This window comes from Malaclemys terrapin, chromosome 2 (assembly GCF_027887155.1).
Source record: "Malaclemys terrapin pileata isolate rMalTer1 chromosome 2, rMalTer1.hap1, whole genome shotgun sequence".
NCBI classification, from domain to species: domain Eukaryota; kingdom Metazoa; phylum Chordata; order Testudines; family Emydidae; genus Malaclemys; species Malaclemys terrapin.
Window position 1 is genome coordinate 3,961,793 of NC_071506.1, and position 17,468 is coordinate 3,979,260.

The 17,468-nt window shown below is 54.5% G+C and overlaps 1 protein-coding gene across 1 annotated transcript; it reads left to right on the forward strand.

The window, feature by feature from the left end:
- The first annotated feature begins 1,500 nt into the window (after positions 1-1,500).
- Positions 1,501-17,208, forward strand: GFUS (GDP-L-fucose synthase). The gene is made up of 11 exons (XM_054019562.1): positions 1,501-1,602; positions 4,000-4,162; positions 7,509-7,623; positions 9,144-9,272; positions 10,618-10,691; positions 11,088-11,221; positions 13,897-13,961; positions 14,795-14,861; positions 15,228-15,307; positions 16,055-16,154; positions 16,708-17,208. Exons 2-11 carry the CDS (start codon positions 4,011-4,013, stop codon positions 16,761-16,763), a joined length of 972 nt encoding a protein of 323 aa, XP_053875537.1. The 5' UTR covers positions 1,501-1,602; positions 4,000-4,010; the 3' UTR covers positions 16,764-17,208.
- Positions 17,209-17,468: the final 260 nt, after the last annotated feature.

A 17,468-nucleotide genomic window follows, 5' to 3' on the forward strand; every position in this document is an offset into this window, starting at 1 on the left:
AAGGAATTACGCAGATGAAAAACATTATCGTCAGTGCCTCAGTCGATATCAAAGTGACGAGTGTTTTGGAAATGCTAAGAGACTGTAGCAATGAGCACATCCTTGTGCTGATTTGCATATTTCCTCGTTCTCTGTATTATAATACGGATTTCTAAGGCCTCCATCCTTGCGGCGTTCGGCCACTATGATACAAATGTATATGTACATTGAGTCCTGGCTTCCCCTGAGGGACTGTCACAGAGATGGGCCAGGGCCTCGGCACTTAGATCCAGACCTGGGCTTTTCCCCAAGTCCGGGGCGGCGTGTTCAGAGCTGGGGTTCTGGCCTCAGGGTCGTTACCAAGAGAGCCAGGACATTGGGCCCCCAGTCAGCACTTTCCCCGAAGTGCAGGGCTGGGCTGGGCTGGGCAATGGGCCCAGGAGAAGCTTTTCAGAACAGGGGCGGCTGAAAAAGTGTAAGACTGGACAGTAAAGAACACCCTTGGGGGAGGGAGGCCAGCTGCGAGCGGGTAGCTGGGGGTCCGTGTCTGTGCGTCCGTCCAGCTGCACACATCCCTGTACGTGGTGGGCACTGGGGCGACAAATGCCAGGTCAGAGCGAAATGTTATTAATGCTTCATGAAGATCAGTGTGTCCGTGAGTCCGTCTGTTTGTCTCTCTCTTCAGCGGTGTGTCTGTCCTACTGTCTTTCCCTCTAGCTGTCTGTCTGTCTGACCTCTCTGCCTCGCCCCCCTGCACCCTCTGTCTGTCTCTCTGCCCCCCCCCCCGGGTCTGTCTGTCTCTCCTCTCCGCCTGCACCCTCTGTCTGTCTCTCTGCCCCCCCCCCCCCCGGGTCTGTCTGTCTCTCCTCTCCGCCTGCACCCTCTGTCTGTCTCTCTGCCTCCCCCGTCTGTCTGTCCTCGCCCCCCTGCACCCTCTGTCTGTCTCTCTGCCCCCCCGTCTGTCTGTCTGTCCTCGCCCCCCTGCACCCTCTGTCTGTCTCTCTGCCCCTCCCCCCCCGGGTCTGTCTGTCTCTCCTCTCCGCCTGCACCCTCTGTCTGTCTCTCTGCCCCCCCGTCTGTCTGTCTGTCTGTCCTCACCCCCCTGCACCCTCTGTCTGTCTCTCTGCCCCCCCGTCTGTCTGTCTGTCCTCGCCCCCCTGCACCCTCTGTCTGTCTCTCTGCCCCCCCCGTCTGTCTGTCTGTCTGTCTGTCCTCGCCCCCCTGCACCCTCTGTCTGTCTCTCTGCCCCCCCGTCTGTCTGTCTGTCTGTCCTCACCCCCCTGCACCCTCTGTCTGTCTCTCTGCCCCCCCGTCTGTCTGTCTGTCCTCGCCCCCCTGCACCCTCTGTCTGTCTCTCTGCCCCCCCCGTCTGTCTGTCTGTCTGTCTGTCCTCGCCCCCCTGCACCCTCTGTCTGTCTCTCTGCCCCCCCGTCTGTCTGTCCTCGCCCCCCTGCACCCTCTGTCTGTCTCTCTGCCCCTCCCCCCCACCCAGTCTGTCTGTCTGTCCGTCCGGACTCCATTTCCCAGCGAGCCCCGCGGGCTGCGACCTGCGAGCGACCCGGACTCGGGGCGGGCGGAAGCGGAGCCGGGCCCGGGAGGGAGCGGCCGGGCGGCGCGGCCCAGGTGAGAGCCGGGGAGCTCCGGGGCGGGGGCATGGAAGGGGGGCCCGGTATGGGGGGGCGGGGCTGGAGGCCCTGGCATGGGAGGAGGAAGGGGAAGGGGAAGGGGAAGGGGGCCCTGGTATGGGGGGAGGGAGGGGGCAGAGAAGGAGGGGGGCCTGGTATGGGGGGGTGGGGTGGAGGAAGTGGGGGCTCTGGTATGGGGGGAGCGAGGAGGCAGAGAGGGAGGGGGGGGCTGGTATCGGGGGATGGAGGAAGTGGGGGCCCTGGTATGGGGGGAGCGAGGGGGCAGAGAAGGAGGGGGGCCTGGTATGGGGGGGTGGGGTGGAGGAAGTGGGGGCTCTGGTATAGGGGGAGCGAGGGGGCAGAGAGGGAGGGGGGCCTGGTATCGGGGGATGGAGGAAGTGGGGGCCCTGGTATGGGGGGGGAGAGGGGAGGAAGAGGGGGGGGCGTGGTGTGTGCATTGGGGTTGTGGTGGGACGTGGGAGGCTGGTATGGGGGAGCCTGGGTTCACAGGATACCCACATGGGCGTGGTTTCTGCCCCCCACAAACTGCAAGCCTCAGACAGGCTCAGAATTTGCTCTCCCCCCCGCACAGCCCCATTGGCCTGACTGGAGCCCATGGATACCCATTCCCATGCGGGTGCTGGTGACTGGTTGGCCCCGCCTGGGAGCAGGAGGATGCTGTCTCTGCGAGGGGCCCCGGGGAAAGGTGGGGAGGTCGCTTTGCCCTGAGAAGTCAGTGACACGGGGGTCTGAGGGTAGGTCTACCTTAAAACCCTGCACTTCAGTGAAGACTCTGCTACACCCACAGGAGGGCCTCTCCCATTGGTGGTGTTAATTCACCTCCCTGAGAGGCGAGGGGAGAAGCCGTCCCGTTGATGTAGTGTTGTCCTCACCCAAGGTTAGGTCGGTATAACTGCATCTCTTGTGAAAAATCCATACTCCCCTAAGCAACGTAAGTTGGTAGTGTAGACCTGGCCTCAGTATGTTTGTAACTTGTTTGCACTCTGTGCACCAGTCCTGAAACAGAAGTGGTCCCAAATGGCACGCAGTCAATCAACTCTTCCAGAAATGTCAGCCCAGACGCCTGCTTCCAGTTTCCCGAAAGCAACTCTACTCCGAGAAATGACTCTGATAGATTAAGGCAGAGAGCAAACTCTCTTGCTGTTTGCAACATCTCCCCCAAATTGAAACGCCATCACAAAGCTAACAACAGTACAGCGTTTCTTGAAAGACTGAACACTAAGAAAAATAACTTGTAACAGCGCTGTTGGTGAATCCTGCCATAACTATATTAATCTGAGTCTTGGGGTGGTGGGTTTGATGCTTAGTTCTTTCACATTCGCAATGCATGTTAAAATTCTTGCAACGGAAGTGCTGGGGAAGGGGCAAGCTGTGACTGATTGATTAAATAGAGATCCTGTGTCTGATTTATTTCTGGCCCTTCATGCAGCTTGAACAGTGAAACTGTCCAGTGTCACTTCCTTTTCTGTGTTCAGGGCTCTGCAGGGGCAGATATAAATCCAAGAAAACCCTCTCCCATAAACTTTTTTGAGAATCTCTTAAAACGTTTCTTTTCATCCTGGGCTTTACCAGCACTCTCTGCCCAAACAAAACCTAAATGCGAGACACTGTCAAAAAGTTTCAGTGATGTCCTCAACGTGAAGTGTGTCTGGTTTATTAAAAAAATAATTAAATTAAGGCACACTGTAACCTGAGTTTTTTTATTAAAAATTTTTAAAAAAACCAGTGCTCTTTTAAAACACCCTTTAACTAGCGTATACAAAAATATCTTTTAGTTGCTTAAATAAATTGCAAAGGTTGCCCAAAGGGAACAAACTAGAAAAAAGTCTCCAATTGCTTTAAGTTCTGGTGATCGTAGGGGTTACTTGCGACAATGGTAGGTGTTTTCAGGCGGTGACTGCTCCATGGACGATGTCCTCTTAATGCCCATAGAACTATCTCTGAGTCTTGTGCTTTTATTAAAGAGGCCTTGAAAGATTATTAAAACTTGTGCTCCAAAACAGGGGAAATTCCTCCTGCAGCCAGGAATTCATTTCACCAAACAGCCACTGGATGGCAGTGGAGGGATGGAAAGGGCACAGGTTAGCCAGATCTCTTCCCCACTAACTGTGGGGCAGCTGCCTTGCAACAGCTGTGTTTCCCACTGCCCTCGTGACCTACTCAGGACCCTCGTTTGCCCACCGCCTTCCAAGTGGGGGCTTGATGACCTCTCTGGTGACATGGAGGAAGTGGGAAGCCAGGTTTGCTCACTCAGCCCCTGTTCAGCTCACACATGCCCCTGGCTTCTGCAGTTGCATCGGGCCAGGCAGGTTTGCAGCATGAATCTCAGCACTGAGATGATTTGGGATTAATTGCCTTCCCTCCCGCCCTGCAGATTTTGTAGCCATGGCAGAGCCGGCAGGAACGAAGCCAAAGCGCATCCTGGTAACCGGTGGCACCGGACTGGTGGGGAGAGGCATTGAGAAGGTGGTTGCTGATGGAGAGGGCAGGCCAGATGAGGAATGGATCTTCGTGTGCTCCAAGGATGCTGACTTAACGTGAGTCCTTAAGAACATAAGAACGGCCAGACTGGGTCAGACCAAAGGTCCATCCAGCCCAGTATCCTGTCTGCCGACAGTGGCCAATGCCAGGTGCCCCAGAGGGAATGAACAGAACAGGGAATCATCAAGTGATCCATCCCCTGTCGCCCATTCCCAGCTTCTGGCAAACAGAGGCTAGGGACATCATCCCTGCCCATCCTGGCTAATAGTCATTCATGGACCTATCCTCCATGAACTTACCTACTTCCTTCTTGAACCCTGTTATAGACTTGGCCTTCACAACATCCTCTGGCAAGGAGTTCCACAGGGCGACTGTGTGTTGTGTGAAGAAAAACTTCCTTTTGTTTGTTTTAAACCTGCTGCCTATTCATTTCATTTGGTGACCCCTAGTTCTTGTGTTGGGAGAAGGAGTAAATAACACTTCCTTATTCACCTTCTCCACACCATTCATGATTTTATAGACCTCAATCATATCTCCCCATACTCGTCTCTTTTCCAATCTGAAAAGTCCCAGTTTTATTAATCTCTCCTCATACAGAAGCCGTTCCATACCCCTCATCATTTTTGTTGCCCTTTTCTGAACCTTTTCCAATTCCAATACATCTCCAATATCCTTGCTGCACTGGACTCTTCTTTGCTTGTTCATTGTTGTCTGAAATGTCCCTATCCATTTTGGGGTGGCTCGCTGGGGGAGTGTCTCGGGAGAGCAGGGTTCAAATCCTCGGCAGACAAGTGGAAATGATGTGGATGGCGCGGAGGGCTGTGCCTCGTTTTAGATCCTGTTACAAAACTCCCACGTGGTTCTGGAATGACAGGCAGTCTCTTCTCCAGAGACGCCCAGGAACGGAGCTAGCAATGGGCGTTGCTGGTGGTGAGGAGCATTGGCAGAGCTGTGTGTGAAGCCCTAGTGCTGGATTAGCAGGAAGGTGCTGTACGTTAGGGTGGAGTTGCGCTGGCACAACTGCATGGCCAGAGCCTGACTTAAGCGGATACTGTCAGCCCCTTACTTTCTTTCTTCCCACTAAAGGTGTGTCTACACAGCAAAAGCCGGCCACGAGCTAGCAAGCTGAGTACATACCTAGGGTCCATGCTGGGTTTGCACTATGCACGCTGTGCTGTCTTCACTGCTATGGTTACCCACTCTAGCTGGATTCCAGCTAGCTCCGGTCGGCTAGCCCACGTGCAGCTTCTGCTGTGTGGACGTACCCTAAGTGTGGAGGGTAGGAAAATCATGTTCACTTCTGGTTTAAACTGGCTTTTGGAGTAGTTGAGACAGCCACAGAATGAGCCCATTGCAGCTGCCTCGCATGTGTTAGCGCCAGCTTTGCTCCGGGACGCCCACTCCCCTCCCAGGTGCAGTGTCGTGAAACGAAACTGGATGGGTATTCAAAAGTCTGATGTCAGATTAACTGGAGGTGGCTGGCCAGATGCGGCGTGTGGCTCAGAGGATCTGCCGGTGACCAGGGCCGTGGGGTTGATCAGGGAGCAGCTCTGTTCCAGAAGAAGTCGGGCAGAGGGCAGGGTATAAGTGCTTCTATTTCATGGGCCCTGGTGTAGTGGAAATGCAGCGCGCTGGAGACCCCGAGTGCGTTCAGGGTCTGGGCAGTGTTGATCCTCACGTAGACAGACGTCAGGAGTATTGTGCTTTTAAAAAAGAAAATGGTGTGAGTGAGGGGCGCTGTAGGACCATGCCGGGGCTAGGCTAATGAGACCTGTCCTTTGGATCTATCCACTAGCTCTGCTGTTGGGCCCTCCATCTGCTGGCTTCCTATCGACATGCTGTTTTCACTCCTGCAGCTGCCACGTCATTCCTTGCTGCCTGTTGTAGCACCAGGCAAGGAGCCTGGCCAATCCCAGCCAAGGGAAGTTAAATGATACCCTCTCTTTGGTAATTCAGTCCTTGCTATCACCGGGTCCAATCCCATTTCCCCAAGTATGCCACTCCCCTGAGCCCCGCCCCCTTTCCCGGTGAGAGTCAGACAGTCAGAGTGACTGAATAGGTCCTGTCTGGTCCATCCAGGGCTTTCATCCAGTCTGGTTTTAGTGATATGGTGTTGTAGCCACGTTGTTCCCAGGATGTTACCTTACACGTCAGCTTTTCTTCAGGTCTCTCTCTCCAACAGAAGTTGGTCCAATAAAAGATATTGCCTCTCCCCCTTGTCTCTCTAATCGTTTTAGTGGTGGCAGCACACAACTATCAAACCCTCATGAGACAAGAAGACTCATTGTCCTTGTGCTGCAGGTTTGTTTGACGCTCCTTGTGCTAACAGGAGTGACATTTAATCAGCAGCAAGATCAGCCTACTGCCTCCTGAGAACAAGGTTGGGAGCCAGGAACTCTTTGAGTTCTAACTCACCCTGACACTGACTCCCTCTTTGGCCTTGGGCAAGTCACCATCACCTTTCTGTGCCTCGGTTTCTCTTACTGTACAACGCACTGCTTAGGGGTGCTGTGTAAAATGCTTTGAGGATAAGAAGAGCTGTGTAACTGACATGCAGGATTGTTCCCACCAGCATATTTTCTTTCCTGCTTCTTTAGCCCCTTCCCTTGAGACCCACTTCTTCTGCCGCTGACTCCTTTTTCAGGAAGCTTTTCCTGACGTCCGTCCCTAACCTTTCCTTTTCCATCCTGTTACTCCTAGTTCTCCTCCTTGGGGCTGCACTAAGTAACTCCTCTCCCTCCTCGGGGTTTCCACTTCTCAGGTATTTTTACATTTATTGCTGTTCTTTCTGACAAGCATCCATAAGGCTTTCCCCAGTCGTGGGAGCCACCACGCTCCATGCTAATGCTAAGCAGCATGTTGGAGCTCCTTTACTGCCAGCGTTATCCCTGGAGTGTTACCTGACTGGGAATTAAAGGGGACACGGGCCGGGTATTGCCTTCAGCTTCGTTCCCCAGGATGCTCTTGCCACTGCTGTACAGTCGGTTAGTTAACTGCTCGTTAACGGAGCTTGCTGGGTCAAGGGTCTGGCACCAGGCTCCTTCCACACCTCTTCCCCCGCCATCTGCTCCCATCTCACGGCAGCCAGCCCGCAGCATAGGGTCCAACCGGCATGTGGATGCCCCAGTGGTGATGACACTGATCTGGGACGCGGGAGATCTGGGTTTGTGGCAGAGCAGGGAATTGGACTCCCTGTGTGACCTTGGGGAAGTCACTGTGTGCCTCAGTTTCCCACCTGTAATTTGGGGATAATAGCACTGCCCTGCCTCCCAGGGGTTGTGAGGCTGAATACATCAAAGACTGTGAGGTGCTCAGATACCGTGGTCCTGGGGGCCAGATAGGTACCTAGGATGGCTAGAACGTGCCCCTGAGGGTTCTGTTTGTTGTTTCCTCTCCCCGTAGGAACGCGGCGGAGACCAGAGCCCTGTATGAGAAACACAGACCCACCCACGTGATCCACTTGGCAGCCTTGGTGGGAGGCCTCTTCAAAAACATCAAATACAACCTGGATTTCTGGGTAAGGGGCCAGGCTGGCAAATGCAAAGGTGTAACGTCGGGTCCAGCGAGCCGGCACCGTGCTGTGTGGTCCCCCTTTGCCCTTCCTCCAAGGACTTGGGAGCGCTTTGCAGACATTCATGAATTAACCCTCGCCGCACCCCCTGCCTCCAGGCTGTAGGTTAGTGTTAGCGCCATTGTAATTGTAGGGAAACTGAGGCACTGAGACATGACTTCCCTGGGTCACACATGGAGTGTGTGGCAGGGCCAGAAATAGAGCCCAGGACGCGCAGGCTTATTAAATGGGTGGATAAAGTCATTAACCCCTTGGGTGCTGGGCCTTCTGACACCGCAGGTGGGACTCCTCTTGTTGGGTTACCAAGACGTGTGATTACAGTGTATGGGCCCTGTGAGAGCTGCTGAACTGGGAACCACTTTCCCACCAGGGCACTTGTGGGGCTAATGAACTGTCCCCAGCACTAGCCCTGCATCCAGAGATTAACCCCAGGGCCTTGGCTGGGATGATTCTCTCCCCAGGCGCTGGTGAGTGACTCTCTAATATGAAGGGGTGCAGCTTATTAGCAGCCGGTGTTGGACCCCCTGGCCCTCCTCTCTGAATCACACACACACACACACACACACCAGGTCAACCTAGCTTGGTTAGATTTCTTGGGGCTGGCCCATGCGGTTCAGCGGCCTGTAGTCACCTTATCTGTAATACAGAAGAACAATCCATGGTGACTACAAGTCCCAGCATGCAATGCTCCTCCTTGATCTGAGCAGTCTTCACTCCACCCCAGATGGAACCTTGCATTCTGGGATGTGTAGTCTTCACATGGTGGCTGGTATCTGCTCCTTCCTACTCATATTAAGTGCAGTCCTTCAGCACCTGGCAAGTTGCTGATACAGTCCTGGGCTGGGTAACGTGTGGCCCTCCTGGCTCACTGCTCTGTGTGCGCGTCTCCTCGTCTGGTCTCCCTTCACCTGGCTGAGGATCAACATTGAGGAAAAAAATGCTGGTCTGTTCCCCGCCCAGCCCAGTACATGCAGTGGCTGTGCCTGGGGAGGGGTTGGGGAGCGACAATATGAAAGGGCTGTGCATAGATAAGGGGGCCTGAAAGCCCCATAGCACCAACCCGAGCAGCTGAACTCCCTGAGTGGGGGGGGCAGTGACAGCCCTCTGGCAGGAGCTGTGGGTTGGGGAGTGGGGCCCTCGCAGTGTCCAGAGCTGACACAGCTGTGAGAGAGGTGGAATGCAAGGTAAAGTCCAGACCTGAGCGGTTGGCGCTGATCCCACTGCTGACTCCGGAGACAAGCTTGGGGTCTCCCCCAAGGACTATCCCTTCAGCCCTCGGCCGTTCAACTCTGGTACCACCAATGAGACTAGCCTGAGAGCTCCATGGCGACCTGTTCCCCGTCCTGAGCCTGCGACTTCAGAGACGGGGCAGGTTCTTGACATGCTGGAAGGCCCAGGTGGGTCGTGCGGTAACTGATCCGAATATAACGGGACTCCTAACTCCCCGCTGGACATCTTTTCCCCAGCGGAGAAACGTGCACATCAACGACAACGTCCTTCACTCAGCATACGAATTCGGAGTGCAGAAAGTCGTCTCCTGCCTTTCTACCTGCATCTTCCCGGACAAGACCACCTATCCTATCGACGAGTCCATGGTAAGGGACAGCCTTCGGGCTGGGCACGCAGCACCGTGCCTTACAATTCCCGTCGCTCACTCAGCTTCGCCTTTGCTCCGCCCAGAGCTGTGGGTTAAGCACAGTAACGTTGGTTAAGTTACCGTGCACCTTGGGGTGAGATCATTGGGGGCTGCCTCAGTGCAGCGGGTGGACAGCTTACTGTGATGCCAGTTACGCTGATCTGAGAGAGTGACAGCTGGTCATCTTGACTCTGGTCTTCTTTCCTGCCCTGGTTGGCTGACTCGGTGGGTGGGTGGGTGATGGGGAGAGCAGAACTGACCCTTCTGGCTAGTGTCCTGCGTGGGCTGGGATTCCCGAAGCTCTCTGATGCAGGCCTGTGCCGTAACCGGTCAGGTTGGCCCAGTACCTGCATCCTAGTTCTCTGCACCGCCGTGGGGGCTGTCCCTCCCTCATTGCACTGATGTGCACGTGGGGTCGGGCAGAGTGCGGAGCGCCTGCCTTGCTCGACAGCGATCCCTCCGGCCAAACAAGGAGCAGGATCATCAGGTCCAGTGCAAGTCCTGTCCCATCCTCCTCGGGCAGAAACAGGCGGGCAGCCCTGCAGCACCGGCTCAAGGGGAATAAGGGGACATAGAGGATTCCTGCCATCTCTGCCTGCCTGTGACTTGTCTTTGATGCGAGCTGAGCCCAGGGCTGGCAGGTGAGGACAGCTTCCCCTTCAGCCGATCGAGGGGCTCCAGGAGGCTGCTCTCTCCCTCCGAACTCAGGATATGTCTATGCTGCACAGCTAATCTGGGCTCTTACCTGGGTTCTAGCCTTAACACCAGCCCCCTCCTCCCCACTGTCCACCTTCAGAAAGCTCTGGCCTGGTCTTGGGGGTGCTTTAAGCCTGGGCTAGCTGACCCCGCTGGGGGTACAGTACAAGTCAGAGCCCAGGGTCTGGGCTGGAACCCACCTACTCTGCAGTGAGGATGCAGGCTAAATCACGGGAGTGCCAATAGTCCTCCAGTGCCTTCCCACAATCCCTTCCTGAAGGACAGATAAGTTCTCTTGCAATTGACCTGATTGATGGGGGAAAGAATCCTAGAGCGTCTCGTCACAAAGAACCACGGGATACACCCCCCAAACACACACAGGCAAGTGCAGATACAGCGAGGACATGGGGGCACGGGGAGGGCTTTGCTATGTGGACACTCGCACTCAGGTTAGGCTAACCTGGGTGTCAAGCTCCCGTGCAGACATCGCTCCTGTTTACTCTCCCTACGCCTCCTTCCCCTGGGGGCCAGGCACCGGAGGTTGAAACCCCATTTTCATCAAACTGACTTTACTTTTCCCAACCGTGCCATCTACTGTGTTTCCCCAGATTCACAACGGGCCCCCACACGGCTCCAATTTTGGGTATTCGTACGCCAAGAGAATGATCGACGTTCAGAACAGGTATGGTCCATCCCCTCCCTGCTCTGCCCCAGCCCCGAGCTGTGTGGCTCAGGGGAGGGACTCTCACAGTCCGTACATCTCTGTAAAGACCTTTGTGATCCCCAGATGAAGGACTGTATAAATATTATCACTGTCACTATAGGATAATTCCTTCCCCCCCGTGCTCTCTGACCTCAGCGGGCACAAGGAGTGAGAGGCTGGCGGTGGATGGAACTTGCAGGGGCCCCAGGGGGGCTGGCCAGCCCCAGTTCATTTCCCTAAGCCCTGCTGGAAGAACAGGGTTAAGCCCTGATGCACGGAAGGGGGACAGTGACTTGTGCTCGCAGCCCTCAGCTGCACAGAACATGCCATTGAGCTAGTCACTCACCTACCCTGGCCCTCTCTCGCTTCTCCCAGGGGGTATTTCGAACAGCATGGCTGCCGATTCACGGCCGTGATCCCCACCAATGTCTTCGGACCTCATGATAACTACAACATCGAGGACGGGCATGTCCTTCCGGGACTGATCCACAAGGTGTACCTGGCAAAGAGTGAGTAGGGAGCCTTCATTCAGCTCTCAGCTTCATAGTCCACCCAACAGGGTTTTGTTGCTAGGGCAATATGGGCTGCAAAGACAGTTCCTGCTGGGGGGAGGGAAGTCATGTGACTTTTTTGCTCCTAATGAAACTGACATTCTTTGCATCCTATCCCTAAACTATCTGAAAGTGTTGCTGTGTGTTGTTACACAAGTGCCATGTTCCACCCCAGAGCTTGCTGCATTTCTGCAGTGGGTGAATGGATCCTTGCATGTCCCTTACCTTCTTCAAATGTGGGTTACCTGGCTAATGTTAATGAAGTGCTTTAAGTTGCATAGCTGAAGGGGCTACTGTAAATTATTTGGTTTGCAAAATCCCTTTTTCTTTCTGATCTTCGCCTGGCGTGCTATCGAGGTTGCTGAGGTGACTGTGTTTCATATCTGCAGATATGTTGAGTAGATACCATTTAGCACTTGGTCCATCCAGAATGTGCCTAAATCTCTCAGTGTAGAGAATTGCCATACTGAATTTATGTACGCAAAGCAGTAATGTCCTGGGAGTTTCTGGCCCTCATTTAGGAAGGGGGTTGCCCCACGAGAAGATCATGGGGCTGATTTCCTAATGAAAGCATTAGGCGTTTAGTAAGCATAAGTTGCCCTTCGCTGCAATTGTAAAGTGGTGACGATGTACCTTTCTGTAGAGCTCCACAAGCATCACCACTGAAATGCAGGTGCCTCTGGGGTGGAGGACAGCTGCCAAGTGAACACCCAACTGTGAATGGGAGACGGAGGGGAATTTCAGCTAGGATGTTAGGGCAGATCCCTCCCGCATGTGCCATGGTTTCATTAATAGACACATACAAAGAGGAGCCCGGGTCATGTCTCAAAGACACACACACACGCAGCAAACTGCATGGAACTGATCCTCAGGTACAAGATGGGCTTAGGGGAGGGGCAGGAAATGGGAGGATTAACTCATTGGCACCCAGAATGATCTGCATCTAGGCTGCAGTGTCACAGTTTGTGGAGTCCATTGGGACCCTGTGGGTTTTTTCTACTGTACAACTAAACCTCCCTGCCTCTAACAAGCCATGGATGGCTCCGGGCAGCCCTAGCTGCCGCGTTGCTAACAGGGTTTTCTGCTACAGTTGTTGGATGGTAAGTTCCTGAGAGCCATGATGGTTGGATTCCTCCCTTCTCACGTGGCTCTAGGCTGGGCATCGCCCCTCCCTGCAGGAGTGAAACTAGCAAGTGATTTCTGTGCAGCGTCAGGGAAGGGGGTCCATGCTCAAATCTCAGCCGGTGAGGGAACCAAGAAGGTCCATTCCGACTCCATGGTGTGATGGGTTCCCCCTGGGGCGCCACCTGGAACTGGGGTACCACTGAGCTGCCTGACCCACCAGCCTGGGTTCCCTTTACACTGCGCTGCTGTGACAGGCTCTCAAGCCCCCACCAGCGCACACACAGGTAGGGACACACCCAGCTGAGATCAGCTCTGTATGGGAAGGCTCAGCTAAGGGAATACAGCGTAAGAGCATGGAATTTACCCCCTCCCTCAATGTGGAGGAAGGTATGCAACAGCCTTCCCCCTCCCCCCCTCTCGTTACGAATTCCATAAACTGGTTTTAGAGAAAACAAAACCAAGTTTATTAACTACAAAAGGTAGATTTCAGTGATAGCAAACGGATCAAAGCAGATTACCTAGCAAATAAAACAAACACGCAATCTAAGCTTAAGATACTAAAGAAACTGGTTACAAGAAGTAATTTCTCACCCTAAATGTTGTTTTAGGCAGATTGTAGAGATTCTTGAAGGCCAGATGCACTTGCTTGCAACTTAAAACTTCAGATATTTCATTCACAAGCTAGTCAGGCTCAGTCCTTCTCCCCTCATTCAGTCTTTTCTTAGATGTTTACAGCTCTCATCTTGGGATGGGATTCAGTCAAGAGGGAACCATGATTATGTCACTCCCCTGCCTTAAATAGGTTTTACATATGGCAGGCATCCTTTGTCTTCCAGTGTGATTCCCACCCCCGGTCAGTGGAAAAATACTGGTGTGATTCCTGGAGTCCAGTATCAGGTGACTTGCTCACATGACCATGCAGCCATAACTCAGAGTCGGTTTGCAGCATTCCCAGGAAGAACTTCTCTGTGGGTGATAAACATCTTCTGAGACCTCTTGTCCTCTCTAATGGCCCTTTCTCATAGCGAGCTATCCAGACTGATTGCATTCCGTCTGGTGGGTGTCCCCCAGGGGTAAACACACTTGTAATTGATACATAGTCAATATTCCTAACTTCAGATCCAGAAATGATACAGGCCTACAAACAGGATAATCACATTCAGTAAATCATAACCTTTCCAATGATATCTCACATGATCCATCTCGCATAAAATACATCATGGATATGCTACAATAATATCTCTGAAGAATATGGGGCGTAGTGTCACACATGGCTACTTACAGCCCCTTACGTCAAGCTGGAGCATGGCATGCTGGGATCAGTAGTCTCCGGGGGCTGCACCTCCGCTTTAGAGAGGAGGGCTGTGATGTAAAGCTACCCCGGGCCAGCCCTGGCTCTCTGTTGCATGAGGGTGTTTGGATCGGGAGGCGGGGGGAACCTGTGGCCGACCAGGCCAATGCTGCGGTTGGAACATCCACTAATGGCCGTTCTTGTGATTGTCCCACAGAAAATGGCACGGCTCTCACTGTCTGGGGAACAGGAAAGCCCAGGAGACAATTCATCTACTCTCTGGTAGGCACAGCCTTTATGGAGTCCAGCCCGCTGGACTGGGCCCTGAGTTTCCTGGGGCCCAGAGCAGATTTCAGACATCCTGACCCCACGGCGGGGAGAACGGGTTGCTTGGCCCTGGGAGGCTGGTAGCAGTTAGCAGGGCTCTGGCGGGATGGGTGCCCCAGTTCCACCTCTGGGAGTGGGAGGTGGGTTCTAATGGGCGGGGGTTGCTGGCAGAGGGGGCTCTGAAGCCATGTGACCCTTTGCAGCTATACGCTGGCCTATGCCTGGCCTGGGTGTGCTGTTAGCTCTCTGTTGCCGTTATATAAGCCACATAAAGCTGCCAAGATGAGCAAGTGCCTCTGACAAATAACGAGCAATAAACCTCGGACAGGTCCCAGATTGCACATCCAGCCCTGTGCACGAGCTGGGGAGAGGGGCTCAGATTGGCCCTGCCTTGGCAGCGTGTTGGGCGCGTGCTCCCGGGAGCTGGGCCTTGACGGAGGTATCCTGGTTCTCTCTGTTAGCATGGCAGTGTCTACTGGAATGACTGTGTTTATTCCTGCCAAGCCAGGGCTGGGGTCTCTTTAAAGGCCATTTGTGGCAAGGCCTGGAGGGGTAGCTGCAGAGGGAGGGAGCTGGCAGCTGGGGGAGCGAGAGATTGGAGCTGTTCCTGCTTTGCCCTGTTGAGTTGGAGGCGGAGGGGGCAGCAGCACGCTCAGCTTCCTGGCAAACAGCCCCCATACAACAGCCCCGGCCTTCAGCAAAGAGGAGCTTGTGTCTGTGCCCTGAGCTGGGATCCTGTGGCTCCCGGGAGGGGAAAGGGACTGAGAGCTGCTCCTTTGTGCCCACAGGACCTGGCACGTCTCTTCCTCTGGGTCCTAAGGGAGTACGACGAGGTGGAGCCCATCATCCTCTCAGGTAAGGTGTCCCCTGTACCATCTCTCTCCCTTTGACGGTGTCACGACCCTGGCCCCTTTGGCAGATGCCCTCAGCTATTCTTGCAGCACTGGGAGGGAAAGTCCCATGTCCCCACTCCTCCCCATGCCGTCCCATCGCCTTCTGTAGCGGGGTCAATGCAGGATGCCCCTCTCCTCAGCACCCCCCACATTCTGATCTAGAGCCCGCAGTGGTGGCATGAGGCAGCCACAGGCTCTGATCCCCCACCCTCCCATCTCTAAGGGGAGGGAAGTGGCTACGAGAGCGGGGCGGGCGGCGACGAGGCTTACCTGAGCATTGTGGCTAGCACCACAGAGCGGCCTAGCCTCACCCTTGCTCTCTGTTTAGTTGGAGAAGAAGACGAGGTCTCTATCAGGGAAGCTGCGGAGAACGTCGTGGAAGCCATGGATTTCAAGGGAGAACTCATTGTATCCTTTTACAAATGACTGCTCCAATGCCCTGCCTCCCTGAGCCTTGCCCGGCTCTCAGGGTCCTTGCCTGGCACCCATTCTCCACACTCGCATGCACCCTCGGGAGGGGGAGAACTGTCGCATCCAAACATCTAAGGCTTAATTCCCAGCTGATCCGGTGCAAGATTATTCCCTGCGGCATGTTCTCCAATGTTCAGTCTGATCCAGTGCGAAATGGCTCAAGCGATGAGACTCCCACCGCTTCCTGTGGGTCGTCTCTGACTGGAGAGCTTGCTCCATGGATGTTCGATCCGTGCTTGGAAGTTGGGGCCATCAAGGTCTCTGCGATCTGATGGTGACCCCGGGGTCTCCTTGGAGACAGCGGCTTCCATTCGTGGTGCACCTGAGATGGTGAACGCAGTTGCTGCTCGCACTGGACGTTCCAGGTTTGGCTAGGGGCTCCCTTTATTGTCAGCCTCTTCCCTGCAAACAACGGGCGCGAGGGATCTCCCTCCTGTGGGATCTCTCTCCGCTCACCCCTGCGCCTGGGTGTTCAGGACTAACCAACAGCAAGATCTTCTGGTTAAGGCCCAGGGTCTGCTGGCAGGACTGAGATAGCTGCAAACCTTACAGAAAGGGACACGTAAAGTAGACCTTTGCTACCAAGGCCCTAGCTCTTGTCCTGCCTGGCTGCTACCAGTAGGGGTCGCCCTGGAGTACTTGGCAGAATTCCCGTTTGTTTTCCCTTACCCCCGCTGTGTCCAGTTTGACACGACAAAATCCGACGGCCAGTTCAAGAAAACAGCCAGCAACGGCAAGCTGAGGCGGTGCATGCCCGACTTCCAGTTCACGCCGTTCAAACAAGGTAAGACTTGAAGGCTGCGCTGGTCAGGAGTTGCTCTTGCTCCCCTGCCCCTCGGTGGGAACATCCACTGCACTGCATCGGCTGCGTATGTCTGATCTCACCTCTGCCCTCCAAAGGAGTCAGGTAGGATTTGTGGGGAAGGACTTCTCCCTCCCGCGAGTGCTGGGAACTTGGTCCCACAGCCTCAGGCATCACCGTGGTGCATGCACCAAGAACGCAAAGGCAGCGAGTGTCTAAAGAGATGCTGTGAGAAACCCCTGTGAGCAGAGGTAGCGGCTCTGGTTGTAGGGGCAGGACGGTGCAGTGATTGAAGCACTGGCCTGGGGGCTTGGGTTTGTGGGGTCTGTTTCCAGCTCTGAGACTTTAGATGGGGTCACTTCATCTCCCTGGTCCATTTCCTCTTCCTCTGGCATGAGGACAATGATTCTTCCACTCCTCCTAGCTCCGTAAGCAGCGGCCAGTGGCACAGCGTTAACTGGAGGGAGGGAGCCGCCGCTGCTTGTGATGCTTCGGGCTGTATGGGGGTCTAATTGTCTTCCCCCTTCCCCTCCAGCTGTGAAGGAAACTTGCGACTGGTTCAACGCGCACTATGACATCGCCCGGAAGTGACCAGCACACCAAAGCCGTTGTGATTAGCGGCCAACACTGCCCTGGAGGTTCCTCTGAGACTCAGGGTTTTCCTTTGCTGGAGCAGAGGAGGGGACGCGTGAGGGCGTTTGGGGCTGTGAAATGATGCTGGAGATACAGCTTTTCCAAAGTAGAATTTGAGAGGGGTGGGGAATGGAATTGGGGGGCAGAGAGATCCTGAACGGCCAAATCACTGATAAGCTCAGCAAACATGAGTGAGAAATGTGTAGCATTAGGGGTGGAGATACCCTGTCTTTCTCTGTGACGCAGGACTCACACTACTAGTCATCTCAGCCAGCCAGGGGCGTAGAACTTCATGGGGTGGAATGGGGAGAAACTCTCTGTTCAGGGATCAAAGTGAATCTTTGTTAAAAGGTTCCAAAAATGCAAAGACTGAGGCATCCCCCGCAATGCTTCCAACATTCCTCCCCGGAACTGCAGCCTGAAGAGCCCCTCAGGTTCAGATCTCGCTTCGGTCAAAAGGAGTTTAGTAAGGGAAGTCTTGCCTAGTGAGAACCCTCTTGGGCTTCCCCCAAAGACACCGCTCTGGGAGAGGCCCGAGGGTTGGACCTGCAGGTTGAGGTACCTGGAAGTTTACATGCTGCCTTGGCATCATGTAATGGATATTTTTTAAAACAGACAGAGCCCCCTCTCCATCCAACCTCACCACTGTTCTTGCTGGGTCCC